This window comes from Rhamphochromis sp. 'chilingali' (genome assembly GCF_963969265.1).
Source record: "Rhamphochromis sp. 'chilingali' genome assembly, chromosome: 1".
In the NCBI taxonomy this organism is placed as follows: Eukaryota; Metazoa; Chordata; class Actinopteri; order Cichliformes; family Cichlidae; genus Rhamphochromis; species Rhamphochromis sp. 'chilingali'.
The window spans coordinates 41816759-41839509 of NC_137929.1; the positions used below are offsets into that span (position 1 = coordinate 41816759).

General features: G+C 43.8%; 1 protein-coding gene across 1 annotated transcript; it reads right to left on the reverse strand.

Annotated features, from left to right (window-relative positions):
* Positions 1-1707: 1707 nt before the first annotated feature.
* On the reverse strand, positions 1708-16632 carry supt16h (SPT16 homolog, facilitates chromatin remodeling subunit). Its single transcript, XM_080894314.1, has 24 exons — positions 16245-16632; positions 15150-15242; positions 14414-14584; positions 12879-13031; positions 12642-12788; positions 12192-12343; positions 11339-11511; positions 10667-10757; positions 10518-10591; positions 10323-10435; positions 10048-10113; positions 8743-8841; positions 8229-8344; positions 6703-6856; positions 6438-6565; positions 6028-6290; positions 5795-5913; positions 4351-4589; positions 4185-4260; positions 3888-4057; positions 3652-3781; positions 3357-3483; positions 3129-3203; positions 1708-2464 (listed from the first exon to the last, which is right to left on the reverse strand). Exons 1-24 carry the CDS (start codon positions 16308-16310, stop codon positions 2367-2369), a joined length of 3093 nt encoding a protein of 1030 aa, XP_080750440.1. The 5' UTR covers positions 16311-16632; the 3' UTR covers positions 1708-2366.
* Positions 16633-22751: the final 6119 nt, after the last annotated feature.

The window sequence follows — 22751 nt, forward strand, 5'->3', positions numbered from 1 at the left end:
CAGTAATCCATGCCTTTGTTACTTCTAGGCTGGATTATTGTAACGCACTTTATTGTGGGGTTAGTGATGCGTCCATTAGGCGCCTGCAGGTTGTGCAAAATGCTGCAGCACGTCTTTTAACTGGAACAAAAAAGTTTGAGCACATTATCCCCATTTTAATTTCATTCCACTGGCTACCTGTACATTTTAGGATTGTTTTTAAAATTCTGTTATTTGTTTTTAAATCTCTTAATGGCCTGCCCCCCCCCCCTACCTCTCGGAGCTACTACAACCATATACACCTGCCCGTTCCCTTAGGTCCGCCAATCAGCAGCTCCTTTAGGTACTGAAACTAAGTATAAATTTAAAGGTGATCGTGCTCTTGCTGTAGCTGCTCCATAGTTGTGGAATGATCTGCCCTTGCACGTTAGGCAGGCCTCTTCTCTTTCTGAGTTTTCTTAAAACATATTTATTCGCTGAAACCTTTGGCACTGATTAAAGGGATTGACTCAATTTGTTTTAACATGTTTTCATTTATTTTAGTTATTTAATCTATTTTATCTTATTTTTATTCACTTTACTTGTGCTATTTGCATGTACAGCACTTTGTGAACTCTGGTTTTATGTTAAAGTGCTTTATAAATAATGGCAGTATGGTAATGTTCTCTACCAAACCACCAAGGTCTTCACAGAGCAGGTGTATTTATAATGAGACTAAATTACACACAGGTGAACTCTATTATCTAATTTGGTGACTTCTGAAGGCAACTGATTGCACTGGGTTTTATTTAGATGTATCAAAGTACAGGCGGCTGAATATAAATGCACACTTTTCAGATTTTGATTTGCTTAAAATTTAGAAAACCCATGTATCATTTTTGTACCTCTTCACAATCATGTGCTACTTTGTGTTGGTCTATCACAGAAAATCTCAACAAACATTTAAGTTTGTGCCTGTGACAAAATGTGTAAAAGCTCAAGGGGTATAAATACTTTTAAGGCACGTACAAAGATTCAGTAGCAGGAGAGCCACTTCCACTACCTATTTTATAAAAACACACTGTGCCTCATGCAGAGATATGCAAAGTGTTTAGCCAACAGTTCATTAAGAATCACTAAAGAATTTTTTTCCAAAAAAAAAAAAAAAATCACTATTTTGTCTATCAAACTGTTCTTTGGTATTTTTCACATAAAACAACATGAAATGGGAACAAATCACATATTTACATCAGGCTGCTAGTAACTAAATGACTAAAGATACAATTTTTAAAAAATGGTTCTCTGTGAAGTCGTCTCTCACGTAGGAAACACTTGTTCACCCTTTGAGTTAGGCTAGTTGTGGTGTTTGAATGACTCACAAGTCAGCGTTTTCTTAAGTGGCTTAAGAAACATGTTTCTCTGAAAACGGTCGGGTACAAGGACTGGAGTGAAAATGAGTTTATAAAAGCAGCCTATGTCCCTCCAGAAGCCTGGAGAACTAATGCTCAAGAGCACTGCTCTTAGCCCACGACTGAAAAGAGGCAGTGGTCTACGACACCGGCAGTAAGTACACAACGACTAATCTGCAAAACTGAAAGTGTGTGAAAGAGAGAAGAGTGAAAACAAACTACAGTTCCTTTTAATTTTATTACAAAAACAAAAACAGGATTTTCAGAATTAACAGTACAACATATCTACTCAGACTGACCAAAAAAAAAAAAAAAAAAAAAAAAAAAGAAAAAAAAAAGGAGGGGACAGAGAGGAGGATAAGTGCGAGGGTGAAGTGTGTCTGTGTCCAAATCCATTTATAAATCCCACTTTAAAAAAAAAGATAAAATAATTAGAAAACGTGCATCTGCCCCCTCCCATCCCTAAAAAATAAAGGACATTTTCCCCCATCTTATTACCACAATTTAACAAACATTGACAAAAATAAGAGGGAAAAAAAAATTGGACACGGTGGGGAAGACGAGAGGAAAAAAAATCAGATTTCTCAGTTTATATAAAACACTTGGCAGAGGAGATGTCAAATCTTTATTTATTATCCATTAGTTAAGAAACTCAGCTTTCTTTAACAGAAAATAAACAATGCTTGCAATAAAAACCCATTTAACCACACTCGCACGCACTCGCAGACACACACACACACACACAGACAATAAACCCTGATGGATGGATGAACGAAGGTGGGAAAACGAAGGTAATGAATGAAGTGTGGCTGCTGGTTCTGCAACATGACACTTCACCGACAACAACTAAAAAATAAAAAATAAACAAAGGGGGCGGTGTCTACGTCTATGTACACGGTGTGTGTCTGAGCGCAGGTGTGTGTCTGTGTGAAGTGTAGGGAGCCGGCCGTGGTGGGAGGGAGGGTCAGGTTTGGCAGTATGAATGGATGTTTGGGACGTTTAGTGCCGTCGCTTCTTCTTGCTCGGCGGGGCTGATGGCCGCACCTTCCTCTTCCTGTTGGAGGTGTCCTCGTCCTCATAGTGGCTCTCTCTGTCAGCTGCAGGGGAGGAAACAGAAACCACCATGAAAAAGCCCTGTGCTGTGATCAACCCTCGTGGCTGATACTGCAGATTCCTCCACCACATCCCAACATGTGCGTTCAGAGATGCTCGTCTGCATAACGTCTGCAGCCTTCAAGCAGTCTGTGATCAACAAGGCAGTTTCTCTCAGAGAACTGCCGCTCACTGGATATTTTCTCTTTTATTTATTTTTTTATATAATTCTCTGTAAACTCCAGAGATATTTACGTGGGAAACAACAAACACTTTTAAACACATTTTAATCACTTTTCTTCCTCATTCTGATGCTCAGTCTGAATTTCGGCAGGTAGTGTTCACGCCTGATTGCATCGAGTTGCTGCCATGCGATTAACAGAAATATTTAAGTAGCCAATGGCCAACTAAAAAGGTGTGACTATTGAAGTGAGTTAACAGCCATATTTAAATCTGTGATTCCTGAAGAGACCGTTTGTATTTAGTCACATGACAGTTAGGTGCTGCAGATGTGAAGTTTGCTTTTAGATGAGTACTGTGGGGTTTGTGTGCATTTGGTGCCCTCTAGTGGCTGATGCCAGGTTTATTTTGAGTATGTGGACACTGACAGCGAGCCCTGAACGCTCTTCAAGTGCAAGTTTTGAAAAACCAGAGTCTACAAATACAAACCTTTCCTGGCTTCTTCCTCCAGTTCATCCCAGTCTTTCCCGCTCTCCTCCTCACTGCCCAGTGACGCGCTGTAATCTGTATCACACACCCAAAAAAAGAAAATCTGGTTCATCAGTGTGTACAAGTGTGAGTTCAAGGCAAAGAGCTGCTCGGGTACAAATCATTTTCTCAAGCTTTTATTGATCTTTTCATTCATCAGAGGTTCAAACTGGCCCATGGAAATCATACCAGAGTCCTCCGTCTCTGAGCTGTAATCCTCATCACTGTCTTCCTCTTCCTCTTCTTCTTCATCTGCAGATGGGTTGAACGTCTCATCCTCCATTTCTGACTCTGAATCTTCCTCGGCGCCGCTTCCCTGAGGCAAAACATGGCACGCAGAGAGGCATGTAATCACAAAACTAGCCGCTATTTTATTCTCAGCACTGTGTTACGACGTGAAAGGAGTTCTTGAAAGGAAAAACTGGGAACATGGACCATTTTAAAACTGTAAATGTCTGCTTAGGTTATGAAACCATGAACTCACCTCGCTCTCTGGATCCAAGAAAGACCAGCCCCCCTGCTCGAAGAACCCCTCTGGGTCGTCAACGATGGTCTTCATGATCTTGGTCCAGTTCAGAGACTGGACGCCCTCTGTGTACTTGATGTCACAAGAGCTAAAAAGGAGAAAACGGAGAAGAGAAAAAAGTATTAATAATTCATCTGAGATATTCTTTTAGATGCATTAAAAATTAAGTCACTGATTAAATTGACTGGCCTTACTTGAGCCACTCTTTGATAGGGTCAAGGGAGTTCACAGGCACAGCGTTGATCATGGTGACCTTCTTGTTGTAGTCCTTGTAAACGATGACCACGTCAAAGTTCTTCAGGTGGAACTGCACGCGCTCAAAGTGAACCAGCTCCACCTCGTCTAGAGTAACTACAAACGGCGGCTGCAGACGGAGGAGACAGATTTTTAACAGACTGAACTGCCGCCAGGTCACTGCACACATTTCAGCTTTCTTCTTCACAGATTAAACCTTTGAACCGTCTGCAGCTCAGTGCCAGCTGCTCACTCACCCATTCAGTAACATTGACAAGAGAACTGGACGTGGGTTGTAGCAGGCAGGTACTCCTGTAGGGGGCGCCCTGGAACCTGTAAACAAAAGAAGCATGGGCCACGAGCTCACAGGGGTGTCCACATTGTCCTCGCACGTTTGCGTTCCCGGCGGCCTCGTTTACTCACCCCAGGTCTCTGAAGGGCACCTCGAACTCCAACTCCTCTTTAGTCAACGTCTCCACCTTCTCGATGAAGTTCTTAAAGGCCGACTTGAGCTTGTGCCTCATCTCCCGCTCCATCTGCTCGGCGTACAGGTCGTCTCGGTCGTGCATGTGTTGGTGTTTGCCCAAGTCTGTGGTGATCTCGCCCACCTCTGTGTAGAACTGGACGTCCGTGTGGCGTCTCTTACCAAACATGATGGCGTTCTGGAGAGAAACGCAACAGTTTTTAGACCATTTTCAGAATATTTAAAGGGAATCGCTAAAATACAATGAGAGACAGACGATGAGTGGGGGGGTCAGCGACCGGTGTCTAGGCCTGTGCGACTGTGCCTAATACAATAAAAGATCAATTAAGCGCAATCTCAAAAATGGCAGGCTTTTACAAGCCTCTTTTTTATTGCAATGTGTTAAGTCTCTGCAAAGTACTGCAACTTAAGAAAATATCAGCAAATAAAAGTAAATAAATAAATAATGCTGCAAAAGCTCACAAAACACACATTTCTATGTTGAAGAACCATGTGTGTTTCAATCGCATTAGTCATAAATGACTGTAGATGCATGTTTGCCCTCAGTAGTTCACCACAGCTGTTCCATCTTTTTATTGTATCCATCTAAATCACTTCCGTTCTCTTTTGTTTGGAATTTTTTGGGGAGCTTTGCCAACATTTTGTTTTCAGTTTTTGTTGTGCTCTGCATGTTTTTTGCAGTGTGTTTACCCTCTTAGGGCCACCATAGTTACTGCAGGTCTCAAAAAGTTAAACTCCTTCATAAGAGGTGAAATTAACATCAGCAACACTCCCACAGGGCTCAAATCTGGGACTCTCCACCATTTGACCCTAAACTGAAGAAGCTTCTCGGATGAGAGCTGAAATGTCTTCAAGCAACTTAAGTTCAGACGCTTTTCTTTCCAAGCTCCTTAGATCAACAACTAACCTGACACTGTAAACCATTTTATTTTTCATCACAGCTCAACTCTAAGCTCTGATGATATTACATCACTGAGCGTTTGGGTTTGTAATATTGATTTTACACAAATATACTTATATATACACACACAATGTTAAAATAAATTAAGGGAGCACATGACCATCACAGTGTGGAACAAAGTCTGTGAAAGTTCAGTCTGTCGAGTGAGGAAGCAGAGAGCGCTGTCAATACACTTCAGTTGCTTTGGTGCAAATCAAACTGACAGGAGAGGAAAACAGACCTCCTAGCATAGTTGTTGCTACAGTCTCGTGCTGCCATCAGTGATAAGGACACAAACAAACACTAACGAAAAATCAGTCAGCAGGTCTGAGCAGAGAGCTCTGCGAACACCTGCTGCCCCTGTGATGATCGAGCGTTGCCCTAACCACAGATGAAAGTGAAGTCTCCAGATATTTTAAGGGTGTATTTTTGAATAAGCATACCTTGAGGTGGAAGTGCAGTACGATGATCATCTCACCGTCACACGGCTGGAAGATGGCGTGTTTGATGTTGTTGTAAAGAATGTCCACTTTGTCACCTCGGACCGACGTGAAACGGAAACCTGCACAGGGGAAGGAGGGGAGGGGGAGAGAGAGAGATTCCCAGTTTTAACGACAACATTTTTGAGATTTGGGCATCCTCGTTTCCCAGCATTCCCACTGACTGCTGTCCTCACCATTAGTATGAGCCTCCAGCGAGCCCTGCATCCTCTTCTGTGCGATGTTGGGTCTGATGTAGAGGTCTTTGAGTTTGGGGTTGCTGCGGTTGAGGTTGATGACCAGCGAGTCTTGCTTGACGATGCCCTCCTTCTCCTTCTCTTCGGCCTCTCGTGTTTTGTAGCGCTTCTGCACCTCCTTGATGATGCGGAAGGCGTTCTGCAGGTTGGTGGAGGGCACCGATGTGTCGCCGGGAGCCTTCAGGTTGGACGCCCGGTACGTGCTGAGAGGCGAGCGAGGGAAAGAAAAGGATTATTGGAACATCTGCTCCTTCAAACACTGCAGCACAACAAACACACACAGTGACTTGGCCAATGTGTGAGCAGAGAAATCTACACACATGCTGATAGAAAGAGCTGGACAGACTCACATTTCTTTGACGAATGTGGCTTCAGGGTTGGGGAAGATGTTTCCCTCCTGTCGGCCCAGTGAGCTGCCAGGGACGTAGAAGTTGATCCTCAGGTAGGTGTAGTCTCCTTCTACAGACATACTGATGTTCTAAAAAGGCACAAACGCAAGAAAAATGTCTGTAATTAAAACCAAAAAGGTAACACAGACTCTTGGTGTACCTAAGTGCAACTGGTTTGGATGTAGTTGTGGTAGACCCCCCCATAGAAGGCATAAGCTAAGAGTACCTTGATGGTGGCGATGTGAAATGGTGTGGCGATGCCAAAGACAGGCATGACGACAGTCTCATACTTCTTGTCGATGAAGATCTTCATGTCCCGGATGTCCTTTTCTCTGGGCATCTGAGACACGTTCTTATAGGAGACGTTAGATTTCCTGGCCCTGAGAGGAAGCAGAGTGGAGTCGCTTAATCAGGAGAAACTTAATTAAAAGTCAGAATTTACAGTTCTGCTGCCAACTTCTCTGTCCTGGGTTTATTTATTTAAAAAAAAAAAAAAAAAGAAAAAGAACACAAATCTAGGCACTTAAAGTTTCTTGTGTGGCGTGCAAAAAACAAATATAGCTAAACACCCCACACATCTTTTCGCTCACACTCAGCTGATGCCGACATCGATCAAAGCAGCAATGAGACAGCCTGTCGCGCATCACTTCAGAGCAGTTCATAACACGTCCTGCACAAAAGCGGACCGGCACGTTGTAAAAGGCACAACTTTTATTTTGATGGCAAAAGGGTCCCACTTCCTGCTTGTTTTGCACTTTAGTTTCACTGAAGCTTGAAGAGTAACAAATCAGACTGCAGGCTTTTGTGACTTTGCTCTTATTCACACGATCCAATTCAGACACCAAAAAGGTCCACAGGTTATTAGTGTCACACAGGACCAAAGTCTTTTACTACTGCCCCTGCTGGCCTTTAAACACTTTTCCCTAAAGGTTTCCACTTTTCAGCTCAAAACTCCAGCTTTTACTTCATCTGAAGGCAGGAGCCTTCAGCTCAAACTTAAGGAGGTCCAGTTAGAAAAGTAAAATTAAGACGGGTTCAACACTATTTATTATTAATTATCACAATGACCTCGAGGGTCTGCCGATATATATTTATTCCCATATATTTCCCATATATTTATTAGTTTCAGGTTGGCCATTCTTGTATTTTGCTCGTTTGTGTTGTTGTGTTTTGCACATCTCTGTTGCTTGTGGGGCTCGCACACAAGAATTTCACTCGCATGTGCTGTGCCAGTGTGCCTGCACATGTGATGTGACAATAAAAGTGATTTGATAATAAAATATTTATCATTTCAAGTTAAATAAAGTTTACATTAAAAAATAAATTTACGTCATTTGAAAAAAGAAAAAAAAAAAAAAAAGGTCTAGTTTGAGTTTCTTTCACGCGTAAACCATCTCAGCTTCACAACTTCTTCCGCCCGTTTCCTCGATTTATCGCGCCTCCTCGCAGAGTTTTCTGTTTTCGCAAATGCTCTGAATAAACGATTTGATTGGTTGAGCAGCATCGGGTGGGATGAGTTACAATGTAAGTGATTGGTCTGTGCGTTTCCTCTGTACAGACCAGACCAGTCTGGGTCCAGATCTGGACTGCGCTACACCTACTGGTGACCTACAACCTACAGCAAGCATTTGCGTGGTTGAGCACTACATTGACCCACTCTAGTTTAACCGGAGTGGATCTCTTTAACACATTCATGCCGTTTCTTCACCTGATAGCTTCAGTTCATTATGGATGGTGAGAGTACCGACTCACTTCTGGATCTGCTGCTCTCCTTTCTGCTCCGTCAGACGGCGCTTCGCTTCTTCATTCAAGTGATTGGCCAACTCCTTCTGGTGAGCCCGCCTCTTCTCCTCCGCCGTCATCTCGTTCTAAGTTTGACAAAAGACACAACTAAGTGACCACACGGAGACACCAGGACCACGTTTTGTTTTAAAAACTATTTTTAAAAAAATAAGGTGGAAAAACACAACACACATGCAGAGAACAGATGTGTTAAAGCTTTGGATGGACAACAAACAGAAACAAACACAAAAGTGTCACTCAAATAAAAATAACAACTTCATTCCCATCAGCAAAGGTATTTTTGAGACTAAACCAGTTCAGCTGATGAGATTTTAGGAAAAAACAATGAATACTTACCTTCCCAAGTAGCTGATAGAGTACAAAGACATTCACACTCTTAGTTATCAAAACTCCGTCAAGGCGGCAAAAATCACAAAAAAAACCCACCAGTCACACACTGAGCGACGCACGCGCCCGCACTTACCCTGGTTCTGTCTGCGAGCAGAGCGGCGCTGCGCGCGCCTTTCCCCAGCAGCTCCTCTGCGTCGTCGACCTCTTCCTCCTCATCCTCTTCGTCATCATTCTAAAAGAAGCGAAAACAACGTTCACTTCCTGCTCTCCGTCTTATTTAAATCAGATTCACAAGAAATCCACCACACTAACACTTAAAACGTAGATGGTGAAAGAAAAGGTGAAGCACCACAGAAAGCATCTGTAACCATGTAAATGTCAAACATATCTATGAAAAGTCAAGAGCTGCATCTCAGGTGCTGCTGCTGAGTATGCACAATATACAAACTATGAATATGAAAGGATAAAACCCTAACATCTGGATGGCACATCAGCATTTCCCCACTTCACTCTGCTAAACTGCCCAGGTGTATTTTGTCCTTGTTTTAGCATTTTTCACACACTTTTGAACCCCTCCCTCTTATTTTGAAAGTCCAGTTGCTGCTCCTTCCCACGTTCCCTGCAACAAAGAAATCCTCTGCAAGCCTCACGGTCTCCTTTAACAACAACCTGCAGCATGTATATGTTGCTCTACCACGAAGCTCTCAAAGGGGCAACAAACTGCATTTCCAGAACTGGAGTCCACACACAACAACAAACTGACCAGAGTGAAAGCTCAGCACTGACAAATTAAATATCACATATGCTGTTTATAAACTGAAAGCAGGGCTGTACTACAGGCATCACCAACCCAATCACACACGTACAGTGCTTTTAAAGTGCACCGGGAGTGTCCAAACACTTTCCAAAAGTACCGTATTTATTAATGGGGAAGAAAAACCCCACTTCGTTTTCAGTAACACAAGAACTGTCATGATGGCGATCACTTGTTTTCAAGCCTAAACACAATAAATCTACTTTTTCGCTCAAATGTGGAGAATAAAATAATAACGACAAAGCGGTCAGCAATACGTGAAACTTCAGTGAAGCTGCTGAACATCAGCGTCTCAGGCTCATGTTAAATGTGAGTTACTATTTTGTGTATTGTAAGTCTTATTCTTATTTTGGTTGCAACACGGATCAGATGGTGCTGCCACCATGAGGTGAACAGAGAAATTACACTTTATTAAAATCTGTGGTGGCAAGCCATAAATATATGGCTTAATAAATAATACACAGGCAGGAGTACCATTCAGTCAACCACCAGAGCCACAGCAACCCTAAGAGGTGTGGCCCAAACACCTCTGTCCATATAATACGTGATTATAAATGTATAAGGACGTAAATACTCCTCTTCAGCTCCTGACTCTTATAGAAAGCGGACACAGTGACCACGCACCTTTAGGAAGATTCCCACGTTTTTGATCTTTTTCTTCACCGGTGTGAGGACTGTGGCGGCCTCCTCCTGTGATACACACACACACCAGGACATCAAAAAGACTGACCGTCATGCTTCAGCATCAGCATGAAGACAGCAACTTAACCAGATGCACACGTATGTGTTTAACAGTGTGTACAGACCAGTCATTACTGTTTTTTTAAATTAACATTTATATTTTTGTTGCTTGTCTGACAAAGTCATTTGCTGGGATCTACTCCAACAGGGCTGCTTACCTCATTGATCTGTATAGTGTCACCAAGAAACAAGGCGTACTTCTTCTGCTCTTCTTTCTTCGCATCTTTATTCACCAAGTCAGAAAAACCCAAGCTGACGCTGAGCACTATCCCTGAAGGACACAACGTCTCCTTTAAGAAACTTTCACTAATGCATAAAACCACCTGTGTGCTTAACACAGTCGACAGTCTCACCTCTTTTTAGTCTGTACTGATTTTTGGCGTTCAAAACCAGCGACCCTTCTCTGAACTCGATCCCCATCGCAAAACTACAACAAGGAAACAGACATAAGTGTTCTGAATTTGAGGACGTCCGAGAGAAGAAAGCCCCTGTGGGTACTTACCCGAGGTTTTTGGTCAGCTTCTGCGCGAGCTCCGGCTTCTCTTTCTTCACGTACTCCATGACTGCATTGTATGCGTCACAGATTTTGACTCCTGTGGAGGACATGCAGGAGGTTTACACACAGACAGCACTGACACACTTCCCTCCTGCAGCCTAAAACTCATTAACAAGTTACAGTTCAGGTTCAGTGAAAATGTAAAATATGTGATACTGATTTTCATAATGCAAGACAGCCTGATTTTTTTTTTTTTTTTTTTTTTTAAACAAAAGCACAGCTCCCCCCAAAGAGCCAGCGCTAAACCAATGTCTGACCTTTGACCTTGAAGCATTGCATACGCATTTCTCTGACCTTTGGCGCTGTCAATGAAGGTTAATAAATACCCTCATCCAGTGTTAGCAACTTGAGCTGTTATATGCAAAACTTGAACATCTTAGACTGTGAGCACTAGACTGCTAACAAACAAATCGACCAATGGAACAGATCACATCCCTCCAAGAAGCAGCAATGAGCATTTTTTAAAGATGCTACTCAGGTGACCTGAGTTTTCGCATTCGCACAAAGACTTTATTCCCAGTGCTTCAAACTACGAAGCCCTGCACTGCGCAAAGATTACAGAACAGAGCACAAACCAGCTCGCTCCCAGTTATTCCACTGCCATTCTCCTAAACTCACCGTGCTTGAGCTCCTTGAGCAGCTCCTCTTCCACCTGCAGCAGGAAGTTGTAGTTGTCCTGCATCTCCTGAGAGGGGTCCACCATGAGTGTGCGCACCAGGTTGGAGCAGTACGACTTGTAGCGGATCCCCATGGCACACGTGATGGCACCAAAGTGCATGTGGTTCTTATCACTGCGCAGAGAGGGAACGATAGAGGGTCATTGATAACTGGTCTCTGCTCCTCATCTTGTCCTGTTGACTGAATCTATAATCTGTGAGCTGTACTTAGGCAGCATTTAATAAATCCTAGTGTTTTCCTACCCGATTTAAAACAAACAAAATGTTCAAGAGCAGCTCAGTATTTTAGGGAATATGCTGCTTTGTTTCTGAGTTTAGAGAGGATTAGCACAACTCATCTATCTGGGTGCTAAACAGGTGTGTCGCCAGGTATGTTAGCTCTGCACTGAGATCCACCTGAAAGCATCTCTGAAGCTCATTAACACTCGAATACTTTAATTCACATCAAAGATTAAACCGTAAAAAACATTAAGCTGTGGCTAAAGACTCATAAATCTACTCATCTAATGCTGCACTACATGTTTCCCATAAAATGTAAACTTTTTTTTTATATTAAAGGCTGCTGGATCCTGATTTTGGATTTCTTTAAGTTTTTACTCCTTGAAAATCAACTAGGACCAACCCTGAAGCTCTTGTGAACGTGAATCTTAAAGAGCTTTGTTTAAAAAATTAATTTTAAAAAACAAAACAATAAATTAATACATTTCCAGCACTACCAAAACCAATTTATTTAATTGTGACAAAACCAGCTGCAAATGCCTCCTTGCTTTAAGTGAGACTGGACCTGCACACACCTGACCACGCTGAACTTGAGACTGTAGTTCCCACCGCTCTGGATGATGGGAGGATAACACATTTCCACGGTGGACGGATCCGCACCGCCCAGGTACTTCTTTTCCTCGATGGCCTTCTCCACCGACTCCGCCAGCTTGCTGTGACGCACTTTCTGTTGGAGAGGATCAAAAGATACAAATAAAGACGTGTGGCGGCTGCTCCAGTATTAGTTACACTTTCAGGGACAGAGTCTCCAAAACTAATCTGAGAGTGTTTGTGCGTTATTACAAACTGTGCTACACTGGACCTTCATAATCTACAGATACACTGATGACCGAAAAGTGATGCAAACGCTATGATATGACATGGATAAATTGTGTCTTAAGCTGTTCTAAGCACTGAAAGCAGACAGCAACACACAGCTTGAAAACACAAAATGACACCAAGTCCAGCTGCTCCTCCCCCCTCACCTCATCAGCATCAACAATCTCCATCACGCGCTCCTTGAAAAACTTTGAGTAAACCTCGCTGGTAATGGCTGCCGCTTTCTTCATCAGGGCCAGCTCTCCGTCTTCCTTCACCGCCATCGTGTAGGCGACCACAGCACTGATGTCCACCTGCAGACAGAAGCAGAGTACATCTGATCACGACTGAAACGGGAGCGTAACATTCGCAGAGCTGGCCGATGTGTTGGGATTGCGCCTCACCTTCTCCAGTCCCTCAGCAGAGAGCGTGTCATTCCAGCTCTTCATGTACTCTCCTGGGAATTTGTCTTTGCTGAACACACCCACCGTCTTGCCCTCTTTGCTACCTCTGATCGCCTCGATCATCTTGTCAAAGTTGGCCTTGTTGCTCTCGTTCTGAAAGACAAGTAATACACTAATAAAAGGATGAAAGGAAAAAGAAAATCATTTTTAGCACACTCCGCCTTCCCCTCCTCCAAGGCTGTTCGATTTATAACCTTTTAAATCCCACACAAGGCATGTGTTGACCACCGACGAGGTAGAACACAGGCGCTAATGTTCCTGTTTAACGTTCAGCACATTCACAGAAACTTTGATTCCTGCCAATCCCAACACAGTGCTCTCTGCAAGAAACCTGCCTCTCCCGTCTCCACCCGAGTGCAAAACCATCAGATCTGAGTCATCCTTCTCTCCACACGACCATCTCCTCTGTGCCGGCTACATCTGGTGTGGTCTCTCGTCTCCAGCTACAGCCTGACAATTAACCAGTCCTTTCGTGGAAGTGGCAGCCACGTGCATGAGAAGGATGCAGTTTTTGAAGTATGACTACTCCACCCTCTACAACCCTTGCTTTTCTCTGCAGGAGGCCCTCCTGAGCAGTTCGAGCATGCAGGGGGTGTCCAAAGAGGAAGAAGGACGTCAGATAACAGCGTCAACCCAAGATGTTGACGTGACAGTTTGTGCAAAACCTCACTGGACTGCACCTCTTTAGAGCAGTCACAGTGTAGTCAAAGTGCAGAAAAAGGTAGAAGAGGAAAAAGTGCTATATGAAAAAGGCTTGTGCTAAAAAGCTCAAAATAGAAAACTGATACAAGACCAGTCCATCTGCAGGATCACGACCGCTGCTTGAGTCCTGCTCTGCTCCTCTCATGGAGTCTTTTATCACCTATGAGTACGACTCTGTTACAAAATAAACTGCCTTGAAATTACTGCTGTTGTAAATTAAAGCAAGTAATAATAACAACGCACATGCAATGAAACTAGATTTGAAGACGAAGTCAGCAGATACATACGTGGCTAAAAATCTTCACACCCTCCAAACTGAACCAGCTATTAGTTATTATCAATCTCTGGCTCTCTTCTTCCTTTCACCACCAAATATTCATGGCAGAGCGCTGCCCCTCCCTTTGCCTGGTTCTGCCAGAAGTTCTTCCTGTTACAAGGAAGTTTTGCCTTCCCACTGTCGCCAAATGCTTGTCATGCAATTGTTGGGGTTTTCTCTGTAGTACTGCAGGAGCTTTACCTTACAATAAAAACCACTTTGAGATGACAGATGAGAAACAAAACTGCATTGGATTGAACAACATGTGACTTATAAAGAAAAAAAAAAGTCTGAAGAACTCAAACCACAAAAGAGGAAGCTTTCGATTTTTCTCAAGCACTCAATAACAAATCAGATTCCTCTTTTTGGATAAACCTAGCCATTAACAAAAAAAACACATCACACTCTCTCACCAACTTCCATGTGTGTGTATATGAGGCGACTTCACGTGCGTTACCTTTTCTCTGGTGAGCAGGGTAATGGGCGGGACACCATTGGCATTCTCATTGCCTTTAGTTATAGCCACCTGCTTGAGGAAATCCACCTTTTTCTTGCTGGCGAGGAAGATGATTTTGGTGTCACAGAACACCATGATGGTGTCGGTCAACTCGTAGCCAAACAGCCACGTCTGAGAAAGAGAAAAAAAAAAAGGGGGGGGGGGAATCCCAGTACAAATTTAAACATGGACTCACTGGAGAAGCTTGAGGGCTGTTTTTTGTTTTTGTTTTTTTTGTTTTTTTTTGGGGGGGGGGGGGGGGGGATTGGGGAGGAGGGAGTAAATTCCTGCATTTGGTGGCGTTTTACTGTTTTGGAGCTAAATAATAATTTTCTACTTGAATAACCCTCAAGGACAGCTGGTTGTAGATGCATATTGCATTTGCTTTTCTGGAGGCACAGGATGCAACAGCTCTGTAAAATGTTTATCTAAGATATAACAGATACAACGTGCTTGAGGACTTTAGGGAACTACAAAAGAGATTTAAGCCACACCCAAGGTCAATTTTGTTAAATTAAGTTTCAAATACTCAATGGCAGCTGAGATTCTTGCAAAAAACAAAAAATAAAAATAACAACTCATTAAAGTCATTTGAATAGCTCAAACTGACTGCAGTCACTCTGCAACAACCATTTCCCTTCCTAAATGCACAGAGAGAAAGGTGTTGCCTTCCTTTCACGTGCTGCTCCACACTTACCTGTATGGCTGTGGATTTGGCATACACAATTTCCTCATCAACCCCCACAGACACCACGATAGCGTCGACTTTGCCAAACTCATCTTCTCCCTTCTACAAAACACAAACATACACACAGTTTGATGTCACGCGTGAGATGATAAAGAGCATATAATGAGGTCCACAGTGAGGTGCTCCTACTCCATCTGGACTTGTTCTTTGGGGAAGTAGTGGCACAACCACACAACTCAAAGCTAATCCAGTTTATCATTCAGGATATCCGGCGATATTATATTAAGTCCCATTAAAGGTGCTTTAGAGGCTTTAAATGGCAGTTCCAATGCACATGAAACAGTTAAGCAGCCTGAGAGCGTGACATGGGGTCAAATATGAGCTGAAAAGTCAGCAACAAGAGCCAGCAGCTCTTAAAATGTACTTCAACCTATGAAAAGAGTGTACTTAAGATTAAAATAATTCACGCAGGAATCTTTAAACAAAGGTGAGAGCGGTAATAAAGAAAGCAGCTCTGGACGTCTTGCACATGTCACCAGGATGCTGGCGTTACTTTCATGCTAACTAGCCAGCTAATGTTAGCATGCAGCCAAGTGCGAAGTGGCAGTAAATGTAAACAAGTGGTGCAGTTAGCCACCTGTCAGGCACATCTATGTGCCTGACGACCGTCACAGCACGGCTTCATCTCAGTTTAAGTGTTAAATCAGAAGTGGCTGGTTTATTACACAGTTAGCCGCTCGGCTAATAAGTTAGCTTGGAGTAAAGTTAACATGCTAGCACGCTAGTTAGCGTGGTGAATGGGGCGATTTTGGTGCGCTAACCAGAGGCAACCAGCCTGCCAGTAGAGACAAGAACAAAACAAAATAAGGGTGGTGCAAAGGTTGGATTCGTGTGTGAAATAAAAAGGAATAAAGGAGCTCAGGTGGCGACCAGTGTTCGCCCTGGTATTGAGCGAGAGACACATCACCGCTCATCCTAACAACAGTGCGCTCGCTCGGGCAAGAAAAACGCGGCTAACTTGTCGCCAGCAGCTGCACTTTTCTCCACTAAAGCACACCGAGCGGACACACGCCTCACATCAACTCCCCCTTTACTATATTTTACCTTCCAGTTACTGTATAGTCTCTTGATCCGGCGGTAGTATGCGTCCTTATCCAGGTTTACCGCCATTGTGAGCGCTCCGTTTCAAACTCCAGCTCCCGGCTTCGCTTCGCAGCAGGCCGGATGAGGATGATGAGCAGTGTCAACTAACAACAACGCACTTTCTTTCCACGCCTGCTGGGCTCCAAATACCACCACGAGATGCTGCTGCTTCCCTTATAATTATACAATAGCGGCCCTCTGAGCTGAGGAGACATGTAAAAACACAGCGCACGCTAACCTTACAGCCCGCTTTCACCTGCTTTAAAACTCGCAAAATTATTAAAATTGTATTTTTTCCCACCTCCTACTCGACACACACGACCACGTACACACCAATCTGTTATAATTAAGTCCACAGCACCCCCCTCCCCTCCAGTCTTTTTTTCCTCCCTCCCCCCTCTGAGACTTCACACATCAGATTTTATAAAACCGTAAAACATAACATAACGCTTCATTATATTTTCACACCAACCGAAACATAATAGAAAAAACAATCGCGTTATTTCACCTCGATTCAATTTTTACTTTCTTATTTTTTATTTATTTTATTTTATTTTAGTATTATTTTTTGTGGCGCATTTCACACATTATCTGCACAACAGCACCCCCTGTCTAGTGTTGACCACGCTGCATTGCCCGCCACCGCGGTTTTCCCGCCACCGTCATCAAACGACTCATTTGACGTAATTCTCGCGATACCAGCAGTGGTTACGTATGGCCCGTGATGCTCTCCCAGTTTAATTGTTTTTCTCTGCAGGGTGATGTTTTATATGACATTCTTTGTCGGGTTTTCATTGACTAAAATTAACGCAGATTTTTATTTAATTTATTAGTTTTATATGTTTGTGTGTTTGTGTGCATACATTAATCGTGGGCATGAATATCATGGTACTTTTGGGACATTTTATTATTCGGTAGAACTGTTCTTCTTCCAGGGTGGCATATTGTACAGCATGATTTAATTACCTTCAAAAGAAGAATTGGGTACACAAGTCTGAATTCATTTCGGGGGGTTCTGATTCATACAGTGTGAACAGTATTCATTCAGGCTCAAACGTACAAAAACACACAAATGTTTAATAAGTGGAGCTGAATGTCTTAACGTACGGAGGTCTATAGCTTGTTTTTGTTGACTGAGTAGACCTGGTATTTCCGTTTTGCAGAATAAAGAATTAAAGACGTTAATGAATGTTAGTCAACATGTTTTCCTAATAATAATTATTCATTAATAAACCTTATTTTTATTAATATAATAATATTTATAATAACGATAACAATTATATTATTAAAGCTTATCTTTACTGTTATATCACATTCCTCTTGAATTTTTCAATTAATGTTAATGAACATATTTTCCTACTTCAAGAGAACCATCAAATCCACTTTTTATCAAATTAAATATTCTCAAATTTAAAGATCAAATTCAAATTCAAATTTTATTTGTCACGTACACAGTCATACACAGTACGATATGTAGTGAAATGCTTGGACAACTGCTCGTGACCTAAAGAAAACAAAAAAGGAAAAGGCTATGAATAAGATAGGAAATAAATATGAAAAATTAAAAAGGGTAAATTTAACTAAGAAGGAATAAAATATAAATTAAGGTTAAAAATGAAATAACTGTACAACACAAATTAGAATGAAGGGTAAATTTAACTGGGAAGAATGAGATAAAATATATAAATTAAAGTTGAAAATAAAATAACTGTACAACAAAATACACAATATAGAACTATATAAGAATGTATGAAGAAATCTAAATCTAAATAAATATATACACAATAACAGCAGCGTGATTTAAGTAATGAAGTGAAAACAATGTCCAGAATGTCCAGTGTGTGTGTAAGAACCATATGTGTGGGTCAGTACTGTGTGGTGGTGTGATTGAGAGACCGTATCGCCTGCGGGAAGAAGCTCCTCCTCAGTCTCTCTGTGTTGGTCTTCAGGGAGCGGAATCGCTTTCCTGACCTCAACAGAGAGAACAGTCTGTTGTTGGGATGGCTGAGGTCCTTCACGATCTTCCTGGCCTTGGTCCAGCACCGCCTGCTGTAGATTGAGTGCAGGTCAGGGAGCTCGGAGCGGATGGTGCGCTCAGCTGACCGCACAACCCTCTGTAGAGCTCGTCTGTCCTGCATGGTGCTGTTCCCGAACCAGGTTAAGATGTTTCCCGCCAGGATGCTCTCTATGGTGCACGAGTAAAAGTTCCTGAGCACCTTGGAGGGCAGTTGGAAGTCTCTCAAGCGTCTGAGGTGGTAGAGACGCTGTCGGGCCTTTTTCACCACGGTGTTGATGTGACAGGACCATGACAGGTCCTGCGTGATGTGAACTCCGAGGTATTTGAAGCTGTCCACTCTCTCCACTGGGCACTCGTTGATGACGGGGGTCTGGTAGTTCCTCTCCTGCTTAGTGCTGAAGTCCACTATCAGCTCCTTTGTCTTACTGACGTTTAGAAGGAGGTTGTTCCTCTGGCACCAGTTCTCCAGATTCCTAATCTCCTTCAGGTAGGCCGTCTCGTTGTTATCAGAGATCAGGCCCACCACGACGGTGTCGTCAGCAAACTTGATGATGGTGGTGGAGCTGGTAGTGGCCACACAGTCATATGTGTACAAAGAGTACAGCAGGGGGCTCAGAACACACCCCTGGGGGGCTCCAGTGCTGAGAGTGGTGGAGGCTGAGACATGTCCGCCCATCCTTACTGCCTGTGGTCTGCCAGTTAGGAAGTTGGAGATCCACTGACACATAGATGAGCTGAGTCCCAGATGCTCCAGCTTGGTGGTGAGTGTGGAGGGAATTATGGTGTTAAATGCAGAGCTGTAGTCTATGAAGAGCATTTTAACATAATTCCCCCTTCTAGTGTCCAAGTGAGTGAGTGATGTGTGGAGGAGATGAGAGATGGCATCGTCTGTGGAACGATTTGGACGGTAAGTAGGGTTGCCAACTCCCTGAAAAATAAATAAGGGACACCTCGTGGCCAGGGCCGGGCGACCCAGTTGTCTTCACCCTTCCCAGTGTGGTGAATTTTCTAGCTCTTTTTTTGTGTGTGAAATTATTTTTTTAACCATTTGACTTGAAGTTGATTTAAGTAGATGCATATTCTATTCTTTGTGATATGAACACATGTGAAACAAATGATCATTTAGCCGTTTATTTTTAGCTCAAAATGACAACATTAACAGTAAAACAGGTCTCTTTCTTAAACAGAAGCCTGTCATGCTTAACTTTTGAGAATATAAGTAAATCTTTCTTTAAAAGAACTCTGTCCTGCTTAACTTAAAATAATAGAAAACAATAGAAAGAAAAATATTCTTGTAACAGTGCACATTTAGTGCATTTAGTACAATTGGCTTCAGTTGAGGTATTATTTCAGCTTTTCTAATGCTAATCAGCTGCGCCTGTTTGTAAACCCGCTTGTTCCCATGATTACGCATCATAACTCATCATCATTATTCATCTATGTATTACTTTTATGTATTAGTCATCTATTTGTTGTAATCATCTATCCTTGCAGTTGTTTATTACACAAAATAAGTTATATTATCACACTTCTGGCCACATAGCGCTGATATTCACTGCACATGCCCATATTAACGTTTTCCAGCCAGGTGTTTTCCTTTTCCCATTCTTCCCTTTCTCTGAGGGGAACAAACATTGCTGCTCTAATGCTGGGCTCACACTGTGCGGTTTTAGGCCCATTTTGAGCCGATTTTTGAGTGATCGGACCGATTTTGGCCTTCATCGTGCGTCGTGTAGTATACCTGGGGTAACGAGAAGTGATTAACACCTCACGACCAGCTCCCGATCATCAATCGCTCGTGAGGGTGTCACCACAGGCGCTCACACTGCTCACGCGCAAACACGTAAACGTTGGTGAAAAAGACGGAGCAGCACGGCTGTGCAGCGTGTGATCTGGACACAAGCGATGGAGGCACAACTTGTAGAACTTTGGAAAGCTCATCCGAGCCTTTTCCATGTGGCATCACACAATTATCACGACCACAACAACCGTGAAAATAGTTGGATTTACACTGTTGCTCAATCACAGCTGCCTGATAAATGTTTTTCATTAGCAATTTAGCAAAGTTGATGGTGGTGGTGTGTCTGTGTGAGTGAAAGACAGAGAGAGCGAGCGACAGATTATCTGTTATAACCTTCATTTTATGGAGGCACAGTGTGAGCACTCAGGTCGCATCAGAGCATCGGGCGGTATAGTGTGAGAGTACATCGTGACCTATGAACTTCTAACCCCTGCGAGTCAATCGTGCAGTTTGAGCAGGAGCTGAATAACGTGACTGAAAAAAATCGCACAGTGTTTGCCCAGCTTTAGGTGTACTGTCATCCGAGACTTGCACCGCAGAGTCGGCGTTTGTTCCCCTGTTGGCCATGCTTGTTGTTGTGGTCATCTGTTGTCTTCCGGTATTTTCTCCGCAAGCGACCTTTCCTCGACCAATGAGATGAGCGGTAATCTGAATTGTCATACTCGAATTGTCATAAGTGTGCTGTCAGCTCATTGGTCACAAAGCAGGAGAGGGGCTGGGAATTATGTTTTCAAACAAAGCGTTAATTCCATTAAAAGTTATAGACTACTTTTGATTCTCACTGTATTACGGGACAAAGTGCGTCCCTTATTAGCTCAATACGGGACGTGTACTTTTGTTTCTAAATACGGGACGATTCCGTATTTTAAGGGACGGTTGGCAACCCTAACGGTAAGCGAACTGTAGTGGGTCCAGTGTGTCTGGTAGTGAAGAAATGATGAAGTCTCTGACCAGGCGTTCAAAGCACTTCATCACTACTGAGGTGAGGGCTACAGGGCGATAGTCATTGAGAGAAGCAGGGTGGGGTTTCTTCGGGACAGGAACAATGATGGACTCTTTGAAGCATGTGGGGATCACCGACTGAGATAGAGAGATGTTGAATATCTCAGTGAACACAGGAGCTAGCTGGTATGCGCAGTCTCTTAGGATACGACCTGGGATGCCGTCTGGTCCTGCTGCTTTCCTGGTGTTCACTCTCTTGAAGGCTCTCCTTACTTCATGCTCGGAGATGACGAGCACGTTTCTGGTGCTGGCAGTATCTTCCTGTCTGCAGCCGTTAGCGCCGCTAACACTAGCATTGTTGGAGACCTTAGCTGCAGCCTCGAAGCGAGCATAGAAAGTGTTCAGCTCATCTGCCAGAGTCACGGCCGCGTTCGTCATACCGGTTGTTGGTGCTTTATAGTCCGTTATTGTCCTTAGTCCCCGCCACAGGCTCCTAGAGTCACTCTGTTGGAGTTGTGACTCTAGTTTCCTCCCGTAGCGCTGCTTCGCCTCTTTCACCGCCCTCCGCACGTTATATGACGCGGCTTTGTACGGGTCCATGTCCCCCGTTGTGAGTCCCGTGTTGTAGGCAGCGGTGCGGGATCTCAGAGCGTTGCGGATGGTTTTATCCACCCACGGCTTCTGGTTGGGAAACGTTGTGATAGTCTTTGTCTCCACGGTATCATCCGCTAGTTTCCCGATGAATCCCACAACCGCTTCCGTAAACACGTTGACATCATCATCGGAGCTGTTTCTGAACATGCCCCAGTCTGCGTCATCGAGTGCGTCCTGTAACGCGGCCACCGATTGATCCGTCCAGCGCGCGACCTTCCTCTGAACCGGAACTTCCTGTTTCAGCCTTTGTTTATATTTTGGCATGAGGAAGATGGCGGCGTGATCAGATTTGCCAAACGGAGGGCGGGATTGTGCCTTGTAGCCGTCCTTGACCGTAGTGTAGCAGTGGTCCAGTGTCCTTTCACCCCTGGTGGGGCAGGTGATGTGTTGATAAAAGTTCAGCGCTGCGCGTTTGAGGTTGGCGCTATTAAAGTCCCCCGTCACAATAAGCGCAGCGTCCCGGTGTTGTGTCTGGTGCTGTGTGAGTGCCTCATGCAGCTCGCATAAGGCGGTGACCGTGTCCGCTTGTGGTGGAATATAAACGGCACTTACAATGACCGATGTAAATTCCCGAGGTAGATAAAAAGGACGACACATGATGGACAGTAGTTCCAGATTTGGTGTGCAGGAGCGTGTGAGAGGAACAACGTTCGCACTGTTGCACCAGTTGTTGTTCACCATTAAACACACGCTGCCTCCCCTTGACTTCCCCGAGTCCCGTGTCCTGTCCATGCGGTGAACCGAGAAGAACTCGGCCGGCTGGATGGCGTGGTCCGGCACCGCTGGGTTCAGCCATGTCTCGGTGAAGCAGAGGAGATTGCAGTCCCGAATGTCTCTCTGGAACTTTATCCTGGCCCTGAGGTCGTCAAGCTTGTTCTCCAGTGACTGGACGTTGGCGAGCAGGATGCTAGGCAGAGGTGTGCGGTGTGCACGAGCTCTCAGCCTGTTCCTGACGCCGGCTCGCTTCCCTCTAGGCCGCCGCCGCTTCCCTTTGTTCTCCCTCGAGATCTCACTCGGCCAGCTCGGATCCGGAGTTAAAAACTTTGAATTGTGA

Bases quoted from the DNA above. Each gene is read 5' to 3' on its own strand.
- supt16h (XM_080894314.1), bottom strand. From the start codon at position 16,310: ATGGCGGTAAACCTGGATAAGGACGCATACTACCGCCGGATCAAGAGA. The intron at 11,512-12,191 runs GTGTGTGCAGGT...CTCTCTGCGCAG, and splicing joins CTCAAGTTCAGCGTGGTCAG to TGATAAGAACCACATGCACT. The intron at 3,204-3,356 runs GTATGATTTCCA...TGTGTGATACAG, and splicing joins CTCAGAGACGGAGGACTCTG to ATTACAGCGCGTCACTGGGC.